The sequence below is a fragment of the Oncorhynchus mykiss genome, chromosome 6 (genome assembly GCF_013265735.2).
Source record: "Oncorhynchus mykiss isolate Arlee chromosome 6, USDA_OmykA_1.1, whole genome shotgun sequence".
NCBI lineage: Eukaryota > Metazoa > Chordata > Actinopteri > Salmoniformes > Salmonidae > Oncorhynchus > Oncorhynchus mykiss.
The window spans coordinates 7867156-7883522 of NC_048570.1; the positions used below are offsets into that span (position 1 = coordinate 7867156).

General features: G+C 45.8%; 1 protein-coding gene across 2 annotated transcripts in view; it reads left to right on the forward strand.

The window, feature by feature from the left end:
• Positions 1-557: 557 nt before the first annotated feature.
• gak (cyclin G associated kinase) overlaps positions 558-16367 on the forward strand; it is a 42255-nt gene continuing 26445 nt past the window's right edge. For both annotated transcript variants that reach the window (XM_036979347.1, XM_036979348.1), the window contains exons 1-9: positions 558-937; positions 5932-5993; positions 6962-7021; positions 7611-7725; positions 8456-8598; positions 10022-10147; positions 10789-10878; positions 11150-11285; positions 12761-12873. In XM_036979347.1, coding sequence (XP_036835242.1) covers positions 796-937; positions 5932-5993; positions 6962-7021; positions 7611-7725; positions 8456-8598; positions 10022-10147; positions 10789-10878; positions 11150-11285; positions 12761-12873 — 987 coding nt within the window. In that variant the 5' untranslated portion in view covers positions 558-795. The remainder of the gene's footprint in view (positions 938-5931; positions 5994-6961; positions 7022-7610; positions 7726-8455; positions 8599-10021; positions 10148-10788; positions 10879-11149; positions 11286-12760; positions 12874-16367) is intronic.

The window sequence follows — 16367 nt, forward strand, 5'->3', positions numbered from 1 at the left end:
TCCCTTAGTAAGTGGCTTCTCCCTTAGTAAGTGGCTTCTGCCTTAGTAAGTGGCTGCTCCCTTAGTAAGTGGCTGCTCCCTTAGTAAGTGGCTGCTCCCTTAGTAAGTGGCTGCTCCCTTAGTAAGTGGACATTCTGTCAGAATTTTAAAAACAATTATTTAACTAGGCAAGTCAGTTAAGAACAAATTATTATTTACAATGATGGCCAAACCCTAACCCAGACAACACCGGGCCAATTGTGCGCCGCCCTATGGGACTCCCAATTATGGCCAGTTGTGATACAGCCTGGAATTGAACCAGGGTCTGTAGTGACACCTCTAGCACTGAGATGCAGTGCCTTAGACTGCTGTGCAACTCAGGAGGCCAAGCACTGGTGCTTCTACTAGGGGGTTGGAAGGGTTTTGGTGAGTGTTTGTTAGTAGGGATTTATTCGTTTATTTATTTTTCTTATTAGTACAGCATTAGGAAAACCTTTTATTGAACGCACACTCCAGCACAGTAGGTGGCGGCATTCTTCTTAAACTTTAATTTGCGGACCTCCATTATACCACAGAAGAAGAATGTTTGCGACGTCACGACGAGCGTCACCACCTCACGGAAGTGCAGTCATGGCCACTCTAGATGAGTAGGACGATAATGTTTGTGTAGCGAAGGAATCAAATAACTAGACACCAACGTTCATAATTAACTTAACAACATCACTGATTTGTTTTTTTAAAACCTTTGCCTACAGCATATTATCTCTGTAAGGCCTGGAAAGAGCTCGCTGAGCTACACCGGGGACGCAGGACAAAATGTCCCTCTTCCAGTCGGCACTTGATTTCCTGGCAGGGCCCGGTGGCACTGGAGGCGCAAGTCGAGACCAAAATGATTTTGTTGGGCAAATTGTGGAGCTTGGTGACATGAAACTGAGAATCAAAAGGGTTATAGCTGAAGGTGAGTTATGTGTCAAGGTTGATAATCCGAAAACGTCACATTTACATGACACTAGGCTTGCTAATGTTAACGTTAACTAGCTCGCAAGCTAGCCATACCGGTTGGCTAGCTAACTTTAGCTAGCTAGCTATCTGGTTTATTGTTAGCATCCTTTATCAGCTAGCTAGAATATGATTTTAACAAGACATACTAGATATTATAGTATTTTATGTTTTTATTTACGGCCAACTGTTAAGACGGCTGTATTGACATGATAGGCAGGTGTCAACACATCACATGATGATATACTGGTGCAAGGGTTGTACATATAAATACGGGTACTTTAGCTGTGCTGTCCATGTAACAAATAATTATTAGATAACTTTGTTTAGAAATGTGTCATGGATAATATATATATAGACTGTTTGTGTACAATCGAACTACCTAGTACCTACTTACTATTTTCTGCCCTCAGTACACATAACCTGCGTGGGACAGGTTCTTGCTTACCCTTGAAACAGACAGCTGACATTTTTGAGGAATCTGGGGAGAGATGGAGCAGGAAAAGAGCAAGTGCTTCGGTTCCGTTGGTAGTATTACCTCTTCTGAGAATCTTCAACGTAAAGCAGTGCAGTATTGTTCATGTGGAAGTTTACAGAGAAGACTCCTGAGACCTGCAGTGTTTCATGCCGTCAAAATGGAGAACCAATTTCCCTTTAATCAAACACTTTCTCGTCTCACTCTCAAGCGACGCTTCATAGTTCCTTTATTAAGGAAAATATTTGTTCTTGTGATCAGGTTTATTGTAATGTCAGTTTTTAAAAGGAGTGTATGGACATCCAACAATTTTAGATTGTCAAAAATGGTCATGAAAGGAATAGAAATACCCGCACAAAGTCCTGATGACGAAGACCTTAAGAATTTATAATTAACTAAACAGGCGCACTGTGTTCTCATCTGAGACACTTCCTTTCATTGATAAAACATTAAAGATAGTTGACAATAAAGGATTGTTTTAAGATTGACTTTGAAATGATTGCAGGATCTCCGCACCTCTCTAATTCGGTCCCGATTAAATCAGGACCTTTACATTGCCATAGGCTACATTGCCTTGTCCCCTAGCTGTCATCAATGTCCATAGGACAAGTAGTACAGATAGTTTTTACTTGTCCAAAAACTCAAGTCACTTGTAACAATTTTTACATCATTGTATTATGCAAAGGAACCACAACAAAAATGCATTTCAATCTTGTTTACCATAGAGAATCAGACAAAAATGTAGTCTACACTCTGCCTATTGGCCTCTTTGAATATTTAAGCCTCTCAAAACACAACACTGCCCCTTTAAGGCTCTCCTGGAGGATGGTTGGCCTCCCTTGGTAGCCTATAAAATATTGCAACATTACAACCAAATACTTAAATCCTTATTAAATAATTTCCTCCGGTTCAAAACAGACTCTGGGACGACAGATCCAAAATTTCATACAACCACTGCACATTAATAAAACAAATCTGAAATGTTTTATTCATATTATAAGCTCAACAAATGCGCACATGGCTGTAGAGTCCGAGTGAATGTTCCAAAATGCAATTAGTGGGGGAAAAACAAATCAAAAGAGCCCCGCACGCACAAGGGGTTTCATGTGACAGAGATTAAAATATCCGTTAGAAATTAAAAGAAAAATCCACCCCAAAATTCATTTACAGTGTTAAATAACACTAATGTGAGAGAATATTTTTTTGTGAAACAAATGTTTCATTTTGTTGTCTGTTGCAGCTCAAGTCGACTACAAACTCTGCAATGCTCTCTCTGTGGGCTGGCTAGTTAGTTAGCTAGCTAGCAAGCAAACATAGCCACACACATTAATACCGAAGAGAATATCAGCATGTGAAGTAGCTAGTTAGTACAGTTTTTTTTTTTTTTAGGTGATTTTTACAGCTGCCAATTTAGGAGTCTACAGTCTAACCATGTTCAACCTGCAGATCGATGTGCCTCAGTGGAGTCTGGCATTCGCAACGGCAGATACAGTGCATTCAGAAAGTATTCAGACCCCTTAACTTTTTCCACATTTTGTTACGTTACAGCCTTATTCTAAAATGTATGAAATAGTTCCCCCCCCTCAATCTACACACAATACCCCATAATGACAAGGCAAAAACTGGGTTTTAGATTTTTTTTGCAAAAAAAATCTCAAATTACATTTGCATACGTATTCAGACCCTTTACTCAGTACTTTGTTGAAGCACCTTTGGCAGCGTTCACAGCCTTGTCTTCTTGTGTATGAAGCTGCAAGCTTTGCACACCTGTATTTGTGGAGTTTCTCCCATTCTTCTCATGCTCAGTGAGTTTGGATGGGGATTGTCGCTGCACAGCTATTTTCAGGTCTCTCCAGAGATGTTTGATTGGGTTCAAGTCTGGGCTCTGGCTGGGTCACTCAAGGACATTCAGAGACTTGTCCCAAAGCCACTCCTGCGTTGTCTTGGCTGTGTGCTTAGGGTCGTTGTCCTGTTGGAAGGTGAACCTGAGCGCCGTGTGGTAGGTTTTCATCAAGGATCTCTCTGTACTTCACTCCGTTCATCTTTGCCTCGATCCTAACTAGTCTCCCAGTCCCTGCCGCTGACAAATATCCCCACAGCATGATGATGCTGCCATCACAATGCTTCACCATAGGGATGGTGCCAGGTGCCAGGCAAAGGTTCTGAATAATTATGTAAATAAGGTATTTCTGTTCTTTATTTTTTTATTTGCAACAAAAAATACATTCAATCAATTTTAGAATAAGTCTGTAACGCAAGAGAACTTTATACTTTTGAGGAAATGGAAAACTTTGCCTTTGCTATGTCAATTGCCCGCTTGGAGTATTCTGGGTAATTCTTAGACAAGGATCGAATTGGATTCTATTGGGTGCTAGCTCAAAAACCCAACATTAGCACGAATTTCGTAAAAAACAATTGTTTTACTGTCCCGGACAAGCATTAATGTCAAACACATTAATTTTGGAAAACAGCCCTAATATTGTGACCAAACATCATTATGTTGTCATCTCGATTCACATGTATTTATCTCCCAAGCTATAGCACACAATATTTTTACATACAGCAAGTTTCTAAAGGACCAAAGAGTTTGGTCTGCTTCGTGTTTTCATTTTTACCATGGAATTAATATTGCGATACCGGTGTCGTCCCTGCCCAAGTAAAGATACCGGTGTCGTCCCTGCCCAAGTAAAGATACTGGTGTCGTCCCTGCCCAAGTAAAGATACCGGTGTCGTCCCGGCCCAAGTACAGATACTGGTGTCGTCCCGGCCCAAGTACAGATACTGGTGTCGTCCCTGCCCAAGTAGAGATACTGGTGTCGTCCCTGCCCAAGTAAAGATACCGGTGTCGTCCCTGCCCAAGTAAAGATACCGGTGTCGTCCCGGCCCAAGTAAAGATACCGGTGTCGTCCCTGCCCAAGTAGAGATACTGGTATCGTCCCAGCCCAAGTAAAGATACCGGTGTCGTCCCTGCCCAAGTAAAGATACCGGTGTCGTCCCGGCCCAAGTAAAGATACTGGTATCGTCCCGGCCCAAGTAAAGATACCGGTGTCGTCCTGGCCCTTTGTAAACATGCTCTATAGACCAGGGCCCAAAGAGGGGCCCACTAACAACTATTTGCAGCATGTGTAACACGAACGCTCTCGCTCTCTCTTTTACTTTCCTTTTCTCTCTCTCTTGCTCTTTCTCTCTCTCTCTCTATACCTTATTATACTAGCCTTTGACATCTGAGTTGGGAGTGTCTCCACTCTACAGCCCTCCTCCAACCTTTGTCCCTCTGTCCTGGCTAACAGGTTTGCTGTAGCAGATAGGGCCTACACACTGGTTTGTGGAAGCAGGAGAGTGTTGGAGTTTTTAGCATGGCTTTATTTGGTTACTGAGATACCAGGGCTGTAACATACCTCAGGCGTGGAATGTTAATGGCGTTGTGCCAGAAACAGGGCACCTTTACATTGTTGTCCAATAAAGAGTGAGGAGGCCCTGCCTGCGGTGTTTCATGTTTCACAGAGAACAGACTGGTCTCTAATTTCAGCGGGCCTCTGTTTGTCGCTAAGGAATTGGAGCAAAACCTCATTGACTTGAGGGGCGTATGCAAAATGAATAGTGAATTAGTATTCACTTGAGATGCCTGCCCAGTGCACACGGAAGTATCTTACATGTTAGGTGTTTAGCAAGTACAACAAATCGTGAGAAAAAAACGTCTTTGTACACAATTCTAATACTCCCCAAATGCAGGCACAATGTTGGAATGTGCAGATTTGCTCTGAGAAACATTCAAGCTGAGTTATGGTCTTTGTTTTGAGCAGAGAGCACACCTTTTTCCTTTTGAAGGTTAACTTAGAACAGAATTGTTACAAATGAGTCATCAGACACAGTGTGTTGTGTGTCTATTCTTGAAAACTTTACAAGCCAAACTGATGCTGCAATAACGTTGTCTGTGAAAAAGAGAAGTGCTCTGTTGACACATGGCGGAACCTCTTGCACATGTCAATGATTTTAGCAGCAACGGTAGTGACTAAAAGCCCCCTGGAATATGGGTCTCCAGATTAGTGTTCAGTCGTCCACCTCTGTTTCAATGAGAGAATTCTAAAGCATTGTTTTTTTTTGTGTCTGTTATGACAATGTGACTGCAATGCAATCGGTTGAGGAAAACCTATGTTGACTTTTGATAGCGATCACTGTTACATATGTTTCTTAAATGAAAGGTTTTCACATTAACAACACCAGCGCCCATACTCATAAAGCATCTCAAAGTGAGAGTGCTGACCTAGGGTCAGTTTGGTACTTTAAACCATAATGTGTAACATTACATGGACAGGGGGGGGGGGCTGATCCTAGATCAGCACTGCTACTCCAAGACACTTTATGAATAGAGGCCGAGATTGGCACTACACTGGGTGTGAAATAGCACTGAAGCGAGCTATTGTTGTGCTGGCTCTCTCATCCGGGCCATTGATCCCTCGTTGTCTTTTCCTCTGCAGGTGGTTTTGCATTTGTGTATGAAGCTCAGGACATAGGCAGCAGTAAAGACTATGCTCTCAAGGTAAGCGTTTGGATTTCCTTCACACGCGTTATCCCTTTCTGCACACACCTCGCCTGGGGCGGCAGGGTAGCCTAGTGGTCAGAGCGTTGGACTAATGACCGGAAGGTTGCAAGTTCAAATCCCCGAGCTGACAAGGTCGTTCTGCCCCACTGTTCCTAGGCCGTTATTGAAAATAAGAACTTGTTCTTAACTGAGTTAAATAGTCTAGTTAAATAAAGGTAAAATAAATAAATAAATAAATAAAAACGTATGTTAGTCAGTCGTCACAAATAGTGCCCTATTCCTTTATGTAGTGCCCTATTCCTTTATGTAGTGCCCTGTTCCTTTATGTAGTGCCCTATTCCTTTATGTAGTGCCCTATTCCTTTATGTAGCGCCTTGTTCCTTTATGTAGTGCCCTATTCCTTTATGTAGTGCCCTATTCCTTTATGTGGTGCCCTATTCCTTTATGTAGTGCCCTATTCCTTTATGTAGTGCCCTGTTCCTTTATGTAGTGCCCTATTCCTTTATGTAGTGCCCTATTCCTTTATGTAGCGCCTTGTTCCTTTATGTAGTGCCCTGTTCCTTTATGTAGTGCCCTGTTCCTTTATGTAGTGCCCTATTCCTTTATGTAGCGCCCTATTCCTTTATGTAGCGCCCTGTTCCTTTATGTAGTGCCCTATTCCTTTATGTAGTGCCCTGTTCCTTTATGTAGTGCCCTGTTCCTTTATGTAGTGCCCTGTTCCTTTATGTAGTGCCCTGTTCCTTTATGTAGTGCCCTGTTCCTTTATGTAGTGCCCTATTCCTTTATGTAGTGCCCTATTCCTTTATGTAGTGCCCTATTCCTTTATGTAGTGCACTACGTTTGACCAGCTCCAATAGCATGCCATTTGGAACGCATACTTTGTTCTGTATTTGTTAAATGTTTGTGTGTGTGTGTGTGTTTGTGTGTGTGTGTGTGTGTGTGTGTGTGTGTGTGCGCGCACACAGAGGCTCCTGTCCCACGAGGAGGAGAAGAACAAAGAAATCATCCAGGAGGTCTGCATCATGGTATCTTTTTGAGTGGTTCTCGTTGAACGTCAAACGCGGAACATTCCTCCTAGACAACATCCTTTAGTCAAGGAACACGTGACGTGTCTGTCGGACGTAATAATCATTTTTTTTATAAAATAGACCAATCTGAATAAAGTAAACAATAATCTATAAAAAAAACATTCTGGTGTAGGAGTCAAATGGCAATATGGATTTGGCACCTCATACGTCCACATTCATGACCCTAACCTCTGACCCTAAATTTTTTTTAAACAGCCTAATTCACTAAAACTGTATTTCCATTGGCATTTAGGGTCGAATGTGGCCCTGATTTTTCCGGGCCGTATCACAACCTGGCCGTGATTGGGAGTCCCATAGGGCGGCGCACAATTGGCTCAGCGTCGTCCAATTTCGGGTTTTGACCGGGATAGGCCGTCATTGTAAATAAGAATTAGTTCTTAACCTACTTGCCTAGTTTAAATAAAGGTTAAATAAAAAATAATAAAATAAAACAAATGTAAAGCACTAATGGAAACTGGGCTTAAGAAACAACCCAGTTTGAAATACAGATAATCCGTTCCTTTTCTTTGACCTGAGTCTTGTGTAGAAAAAGCTCTCTGGTCACCCCAACGTGGTGCAGTTCAGCTCTGCAGCGTCCATTGCCAAGGAGGAGTCGGACACGGGCCAGGCTGAGTTCCTCATTCTCACAGAGCTCTGTAAAGGTACTGTAGACTCCACTTTATCGCTTTGGGGCCCGGGCCCGCTCTGTGTGGGGCCGGGCCCCCTCTGTGTGGGGGCCGGGCCCCCTCTGTGTGGGGGCCGGGCCCCCTCTGTGTGGGGGCCGGGCCCCCTCTGTGTGGGGGCCGGGCCCCCTCTGTGTGGGGGCCGGGCCCCCTCTGTGCTGGGCCGGGCCGGGCCCCCTCTGTGCGCGGCCGGGCCGGGCCCCCTCTGTGGTACACAGTGGAGTCATAAAGCTGTTGCAGTACTTCAAGCTACGTCCGCACTACGTTTTCCGTTTCGCTGTGCGCAGCGCTAAGGGCTGAAATAGAAGCCTAACGTTCTCTCTTCCTCCTGGAACGTAATGTGGATTATAGCGACATCTTCTAGGGGCCTTTTTTGGAGTGGTATAGTCACAAGTCTGTAATACAGTTTATACTTCTGTGAATATGCCTGATGTTATCAAGCAAATGTATGCGCTGTAGTCTTCTACTAATTTGCAATACCTTTATGGCTGGTTTCCCATGCACAGATTGAGCCTAGTTCGGATCTAAAAAGCATTCTCAATAGAGACTAAGATTCTTCATTGAAAGATGTGTTTTGTCCAGGACTAAACGTAATCTGTATCAGGGAAACTGCCCCATAATGTTTAGCCAGTGATTTAGCAATTGCTTTGACTAGTACTCTTCATTTTGCTGATCAGGCACTTCCTGTCTTCCTGTCTTCCTCCCTCAGGTCAACTGGTGGACTTCATCAAGCGGGTGGAGCAGAAGGGACCCATGTCATGTGACACAGTGCTGAAGATCTTCTACCAGTCGTGTCGCGCCGTGCAGCACATGCACAAACAGAAGCCTCCTATCATCCACCGGGATCTTAAGGTGAGCAGTTCAAAGCCCAACTCGCCCTCGTAATTTCTCCAAGGTGCAGCTCTAGGATCAGTGTCCCTTTCCCAATCCTAACCTTAACCATTAGTGGGGGAAATGCAAAACTGACCCAAGATCAGTATCTCTGCTGCAACATCACCCTACTTCCCCTCTCAACTCCTGCCATGGCCAATACCTCTTCCTCCTTTACTACACCATACTATACCTGCTGCCATCTGTATGCTATCTAGACATAACCATTCTCTTCCTCCGGTAAGACTTCCCTCCCTCCCTGCTCTACCACTGCCACACTTAAACTTTCATCCACTTGTTTGTCAGATGTTTTTTTTTATTTTTTTATCAGTGACCAAACACCCTGTTGATGTGCTTGGTGTAGCTACAGAGTGCTGATGTAGACGTCTGTGTTCCCTGGAACCCCTCCACCCCTCGCCTGGCCCATCACGCTCTGTTTCCTGACTTTCTAGCGGACTCAGGGATTGTTTTAAGTGTTTTTGGGATGGCAACTGAGAACCAGGTCAAACCAGAGGCTATGCGTTTTGTGAATGGGTCGACAAATGTTCTGAGGAGCGGCGTTGCCTCGCTGCAATATTTTCATGTGGCCTGCTGATGTGAGACTGAGAAGCACCCTGCTTCTAATGTGGCATTAACATAAATCATCCTGCTTCTGTGGCGTTAACATAAATCACCCTGCTTCTAATGAGGCGTTAACATAAATCACCCTGCTTCTAATGAGGCGTTAACATAAATCACCCTGCTTCTAATGTGGCGTTAACATAAATCACCCTGCTTCTAATGAGGCGTTAACATAAATCACCCTGCTTCTAATGTGGCGTTAACATAAATCACCCTGCTTCTAATGAGGCGTTAACATAAATCACCCTGCTTCTAATGAGGCGTTAACATAAATCACCCTGCTTCTAATGAGGCGTTAACATAAATCACCCTGCTTCTGAAGCGATATTAACATAAATCACCCTGCTTCTGAAGCGATATTAACATAAATCACCCTGCTTCTGAAGCGATATTAACATAAATCACCCTGCTTCTAATGTGGCGTTAACATAAATCACCCTGCTTCTAATGTGGCGTTAACATAAATCACCCTGCTTCTAATGTGGCGTTAACATTAATCACCCTGCTTCTGAAGCGATGTTAACATAAATCACCCTGCTTCAAAAGCGCCCTAGAAAATCAAGGTGTTGCTGCCTCTTGTCCTTGCTTTATTGATGTTTATCAGAATCACCTTGATTCGCCAAATACATTTACTTCTTACAGGAATTTGATCTGGTGAAATGGTGCTGACATCGCCTTACAACAAACAAAATTCCCAGAACAAATATAGAAGAAAAACAAATGTACACACAAACTACAATCGCATAATGAGCCACTGTCCTTTTTTTTTGTCTGCCTCCTCCAGATTGAGAACTTGCTGATCAGTCACCAAGGCACCATCAAGCTGTGTGACTTTGGCAGTTCCACCACAATAGCCCACTACCCTGACTACGGCTGGTCAGCCCAGAAGAGGTCCATGGTTGAGGATGAGGTGATTTAGGAAACCCCGGTTCTAGTACTCCTTCCACTATCGCCGCTGAAGACTCCACAGGGGAGAGGAGGCCTAGTCCTGGACTATAAATCTACTTTAATGGATAATTTCCTTAAATACTTTTTAGTCCAGAATTAGGCTTAATTAGTGTCTGGGAAACCATCTCCTATTGATATAATTACACAAAATTATACTTTGTTCCTGCACCAAAGTTGGTTAATCAAATCAGAACACACTGGCTTTCCTCAAACCCTGTAACGCCAGTCTATTTTCCTCCAGTTTGTTTAATGGTGCTCTACAGGAAACTAGCATGGATACAGAAAGTTAATTATTGGCTAGAAGAATCACTCGTGCATAAGATTTTCTTGGAAACAGGCTGTTAATCCCCACATTTTCCTGGGAAAAGTAACAGGTTAGATGTTGTCTATTTGAATGTGAGGAAAATAGCTAAACCTTAGACATAGCATGACTAGGACTTGGAACCGCGAATAGGTAAACTCATGGGTGCACTCAAAATGGCTGCCAGACGACCCATTATGACATCATTAACTTAAATGGGGAGGCCCGTTCTGCTCATTCTAGTTCTGTGAGCTACCGGTAAACTAAAGTTACCCTCTCTGGTCACCTTCCACTGTACCCAGATCACCAGAAACACTACTCCGGCCTACAGGACACCTGAGATGATTGACCTGTACTCCAACTTCCCCATTAACGAGAAGCAGGACATCTGGGTAAGTCTCGTCACAGCAACATTATTTAGTCCGTGTCTATTTGTTATTTTTGTTGTTGTTTCGTTTGCTGCTACATTGGTTGCTATATCACCTGCTACGGTGAGTCCTTTGTGCCCTGGTCAAAAGTAGTGCACTATGAAGGGAATAGGGGGTTATTTAAGAGGTTTTTTTAATTGTCCCTTTAACCACATCTCTATAGCCTGTTGATCATTTTCCTCTCTCTCTCTCTCTCTCTCTCTCTGTGTCTGTGTGTGTCTCTCTCTCTCTCCAGGCATTGGGTTGTATCCTCTACTTGTTGTGTTTTAAGCAGCACCCCTTCGAGGAGGGCGCTAAGCTGCAGATAGTCAACGGGAAGTACGCCATCCCTCAGAATGACGTCAAGTACACTGTTTACCACGAGCTCATCCGTAAGGAACCTCTGTACATTCATCAGATCGGGGCTCTGAAATGGGTGGTTGTCTTAGTAAATGCGGCCTGTGGTTGTAAAAAATAAATAAATGAATAGTTGAATATCTGATTAAAAATGAAGAGAATCCCTGTACCCAGCAGTCCATCTAGGTCTAGTTGTTGTCTTTGGCAGGAACGACTAGTGTTTAAAAGACGCGTAACGAAACGCACACTGAAAAAATATGGTCGGCCGACTTTGAGATTATGATGTGAAGAGGACTGAGGACTGACCACCCCTCTGAGCCTGGTTCCTCTCTAGGTTTCTTCCTGTGTTCCTGCCTCTGGCCACCCCTCGGAGCCTGGTTCTTCTCTAGGTTTCTTCCTGTGTTCCTGCCTCTGGCCACCCCTCGGAGCCTGGTTCTTCTCTAGGTTTCTTCCTGGGTTCCTGCCTCTGGCCACCCCTCGGAGCCTGCTTCCTCTCTAGGTTTCTTCCTGGGTTCCTGCCTCTGGCCACCCCTCGGAGCCTGCTTCCTCTCTAGGTTTCTTCCTGGGTTCCTGCCTCTGGCCACCCCTCGGAGCCTGGTTCCTCTCTAGGTTTCTTCCTGTGTTCCTGCCTCTGGCCACCCCTCGGAGCCTGGTTCCTATCTATGTTTCTTCCTGGGTTCCTGCCTCTGGCCACCTCTCGGAGCCTGGTTCCTCTCTAGGTTTCTTCCTGGGTTCCTGCCTCTGGCCACCCCTCGGAGCCTGGTTCCTCTCTAGGTTTCTTCCTGTGTTCCTGCCTCTGGCCACCCCTCGGAGCCTGGTTCCTCTCTAGGTTTCTTCCTGTGTTCCTGCCTCTGACCACCTCTCGGAGCCTGGTTCCTCTCTAGGTTTCTTCCTGTGTTCCTGCCTCTGGCCACCCCTCGGAGCCTGGTTCCTATCTATGTTTCTTCCTGGGTTCCTGCCTCTGGCCACCCCTCGGAGCCTGGTTCCTCTCTAGGTTTCTTCCTGTGTTCCTGCCTCTGGCCACCCCTCGGAGCCTGGTTCCTCTCTAGGTTTCTTCCTGTGTTCCTGCCTCTGGCCACCCCTCGGAGCCTGGCTCCTCTCTAGGTTTCTTCCTGTATTCCTGCCTCTGGCCACCCCTCGGAGCCTGGTTCCTCTCTAGGTTTCTTCCTTGGTTCCTGCCTCTGGCCACCCCTCGGAGCCTGGCTCCTCTCTAGGTTTCTTCCTGTGTTCCTGCCTCTGACCACCTCTCGGAGCCTGGTTCCTCTCTAGGTTTCTTCCTTGGTTCCTGCCTCTGGCCACCCCTCGGAGCCTGGTTCCTCTCTAGGTTTCTTCCTAGGTTCAGGCCTTCTATAGTTTTTTTCCTAGCCACTGTGCTTCTGCCACTGCATTGCTTGCTCATAGGGTTTTAGGCTGGTTATCTGTTAAGCCCTTTGTGACCAACTGCTGATGTAAAAAGGGCCTTTAAATGTGCTAAGAGGTTCTGTTTGGACCATTCCTCTCCTCTTCTCAGGATCCATGCTGAAGATCAACCCAGAGGAGAGGCTGTCCATCACGGAGCTGGTCAACCAACTACAGGAGATCGCTGCGGCGCGCAATGTCAACCCCAAGTCTCCCATCACAGAGGTAACCGACTGAACTTCAACCCCCTGACCCTTGACCTCTGAACCCCTTCTGCTTGTCTGACCTTACTAGCATTGCAACCCAACTCCTTCATGACTCCTTTCTTAGAGCCTTTTGCATGAGGGGTCTTGACATAGACTATTACTACGGAATACCAAATGAACGTCACAGGATGTGTAATGATGTCAGCCAAACACCCCATGTTGCCAGTTTAAAAAATATATATATATATGTTTAGTTGCTCACACAATTACCTACTTATTTCTCTGTTAGGGCTAATGCTAGGACAATGCCCCTATCAGAGTGTTTGTGGAGAGGGGTGAGTAGTTGTGTGGTGTCTATCTTCCGTTCTGAGAGAGGAGGATATATTCTTGGTTGGATACCCAGCTTAAGGTCACACGATAAGTCAGGTCACCTTTCCCTCCTTGTGTGACTGAGGTTTAGAGATTCCCTCTTCCTCCCCCTTGTTCTCGGACCTATCCCCTCCAGGTTTGGTATAACCAGTGTTTTGTTAAAGCTTCCACCTTAAACATCTGCAAACGTTGATGAGTTAGGACCAAGGGCTATGTAGGAATTGAATTGGGACTGTGTAGCCCCCCCCCCCGACTTTTTTTATGGCAAACAAGTCAGTTCTTGGGGTACAAAGGGAGTCAGTTCTCCAGTAGTGCCACCAACTCTCTGAAGAGCTATTGAGAGAGTGCCTGCTCCCCTCCCTGCTTCTGCCTCAACCCCTTCCACCTGCCCCCTCCACCTGCCCCCGCCACCATCGGTCACAAAGGAGTGTCTCATCCCAGCCATATCCACACACTACAGGCGTTTCAGTCTTAATGGAAAGTGATGTCACGTGATGGAGAGAGAACGACACACAGGAGAGGGAGAAAGAAAGACAAAAGGGAAGGAGGGACAGGGAGAGAGTAGTGCTTGGCCTGCTGTGGGACTTGGCCTGCTGTGGGACTTGGTATGTTGTGGGAACCGTATACTTGGCCTATTGTGGGACTTGGTATGTTGTGGGACTTGGCATGTTGTAGGAACCGTATACTTGGCCCATTGTGGGACTTGGTATGTTGTGGGAACCGTATACTTGGCCTACTTTGGGACTTGGCCCATTGTGGGACTTGGTCTGTTGTGGGAACCGTATACTTGGCCCATTGTGGGACTTGGTCTGTTGTGGGAACCGTATACTTGGCCCATTGTGGGACTTGGTCTGTTGTGGGAACCGTATACTTGGCCTACTTTGGGACTTGGCCTATTGTGGGACTTGGTCTGTTGTGGGAACCGTATACTTGGCCTATTGTGGGACTTGGTCTGTTGTGGGAACCGTATACTTGGCCTACTTTGGGACTTGGCCTATTGTGGGACTTGGTCTGTTGTGGGAACCGTATACTTTGCCTACTGTGGGACTTGGCCTATTGTGGGACTTGGCATGTTGTGGGAACTGTATGCTTGGCCTCCTTTGGGACTTGGTATGTTGTGGGAACCGTATACTTGGCCTACTTTGGGACTTGGCATGTTGTGGGAACCGTATACTTGGCCTACTGTGTTACTTGGCATGTTGTGGGAACCCAATGCTTGGCCTGCTGTGGGACTTGGCCTATTGTGGGACTTGGCATGTTGTAGGAACCGTATACTTGGCCTACTTTGGGACTTGGTATGTTATGGAAACCGTATGCTTGGCCTACTTTGGGACTTGGCCTATTGTGGGACTTGGCATGTTGTAGCAACCGTATGCTTGGCCTGCTGTGGGACTTGGTATGTTGTGGGAACCGTATGCTTGGCCTCCTTTGGGACTTGGCATGTTGTGGGAACTGTATACTTGGCCTATTGTGGGACTTGGCATGTTGTGGGACTTGGCATGTTGTGGGAACCGTATACTTAGCCTACTTTGGGACTTGGCATGTTGTGGGAACTGTATACTTGGCCTACTGTGGGACTTGGCCTATTGTGGGACTTGGCATGTTGTAGGAACCGTATACTTGGCCTACTTTGGGACTTGGTATGTTGTGGGAACCGTATGCTTGGCCTGCTGTGGGACTTGGTATGTTGTGGGAACTGTATACTTGGCCTACTGTGTGACTTGGCATGTTGTGGGAACCGTATACTTGGCCTACTTTGGGACTTGGCCTATTGTGGGACTTGGCATGTTGTGGGAACCGTATACTTGGCCTACTGTGGGACTTGGCATGTTGTGGGAACCGTATGCTTGGCCTACTGTGGGACTTGGCATGTTGTGGGAACCGTATGCTTGGCCTGCTGTGGGACTTGGTATGTTGTGGGAACTGTATACTTGGCCTACTGTGTGACTTGGCATGTTGTGGGAACCGTATACTTGGCCTACTTTGGGACTTGGCCTATTGTGGGACTTGGCATGTTGTGGGAACCGTATACTTGGCCTACTGTGGGACTTGGCATGTTGTGGGAACCGTATGCTTGGCCTACTGTGGGACTTGGCATGTTGTGGGAACCGTATACTTGGCCTACTGTGGGACTTGGCATGTTGTGGGAACCGTATACTTGGCCTACTGTGGGACTTGGCATGTTGTGGGAACCGTATACTTGGCCTACTGTGTGACTTGGCATGTTGTGGGAACCGTATGCTTGGCCTACTGTGGGACTTGGCATGTTGTGGGAACCCAATGCTTGGCCTACTGTGGGACTTGGTATGTTGTGGGAACTGTATACTTGGTCTACTGTGGGACTTGGCATGTTGTGGGAACCCAATGCTTGGCCTACTGTGGGACTTGTTATGAAATTGATAGGGGGTGGTGTAAGGGTTAGGTTAAAAATTTTTTATTGGAACGAATGTCATGGCAGGGATGGACTTCTATTGGCTCTCTTGTTTGGAACTAAATGGGGGTTAATCGTTTAATAGTGGTAAAAGCATCACGGTCACAAGGCTAATCTTTTGCTGTTGGTGAGCAGCGCCGACTTCAGGTGCAGGAGCAACAGTAGTAGCTGTAGTAGTAGCAGTAGTAGTAGCAGTAGTAGTAGCAGTAGTAGTAGTAGTAGTAGCAGTAGTAGTAGCAGTAGTAGTAGCTGTAGCAGTGGTAGCTGTAGCAGTGGTAGCTGTAGCAGTGGTAGCTGTAGCAGTGGTAGCTGTAGCAGTGGTAGCTGTAGCAGTGGTAGCTGTAGCAGTGGTAGCAGTAGTAGTAGTAGCAGCTGTAGCAGTAGTAGCTGTAGCTGTAGTAGCAGTATTAGTAGTAGCAGCAACAGTAGTAGCAGCAGCAACAGTAGTAGTAGTATCAGCAGCAGTAGTAGTATCAGCAGCAGTATCAGCAGCAGTAGTAGTATCAGCAGCAAGTATCAGCAGCAGTAGTAGTATCAGCAGCAGTAGTAGTATCAGCAGCAAGTATCAGCAGCAGTAGTAGTATCAGCAGCAGTAGTAGTATCAGCAGCAAGTATCAGCAGCAGTAGTAGTATCAGCAGCAAGTATCAGCAGCAGTAGTAGTATCAGCAGCAAGTATCAGCAGCAGTAGTAGCAGTAGTAGTATCAGCAGCAG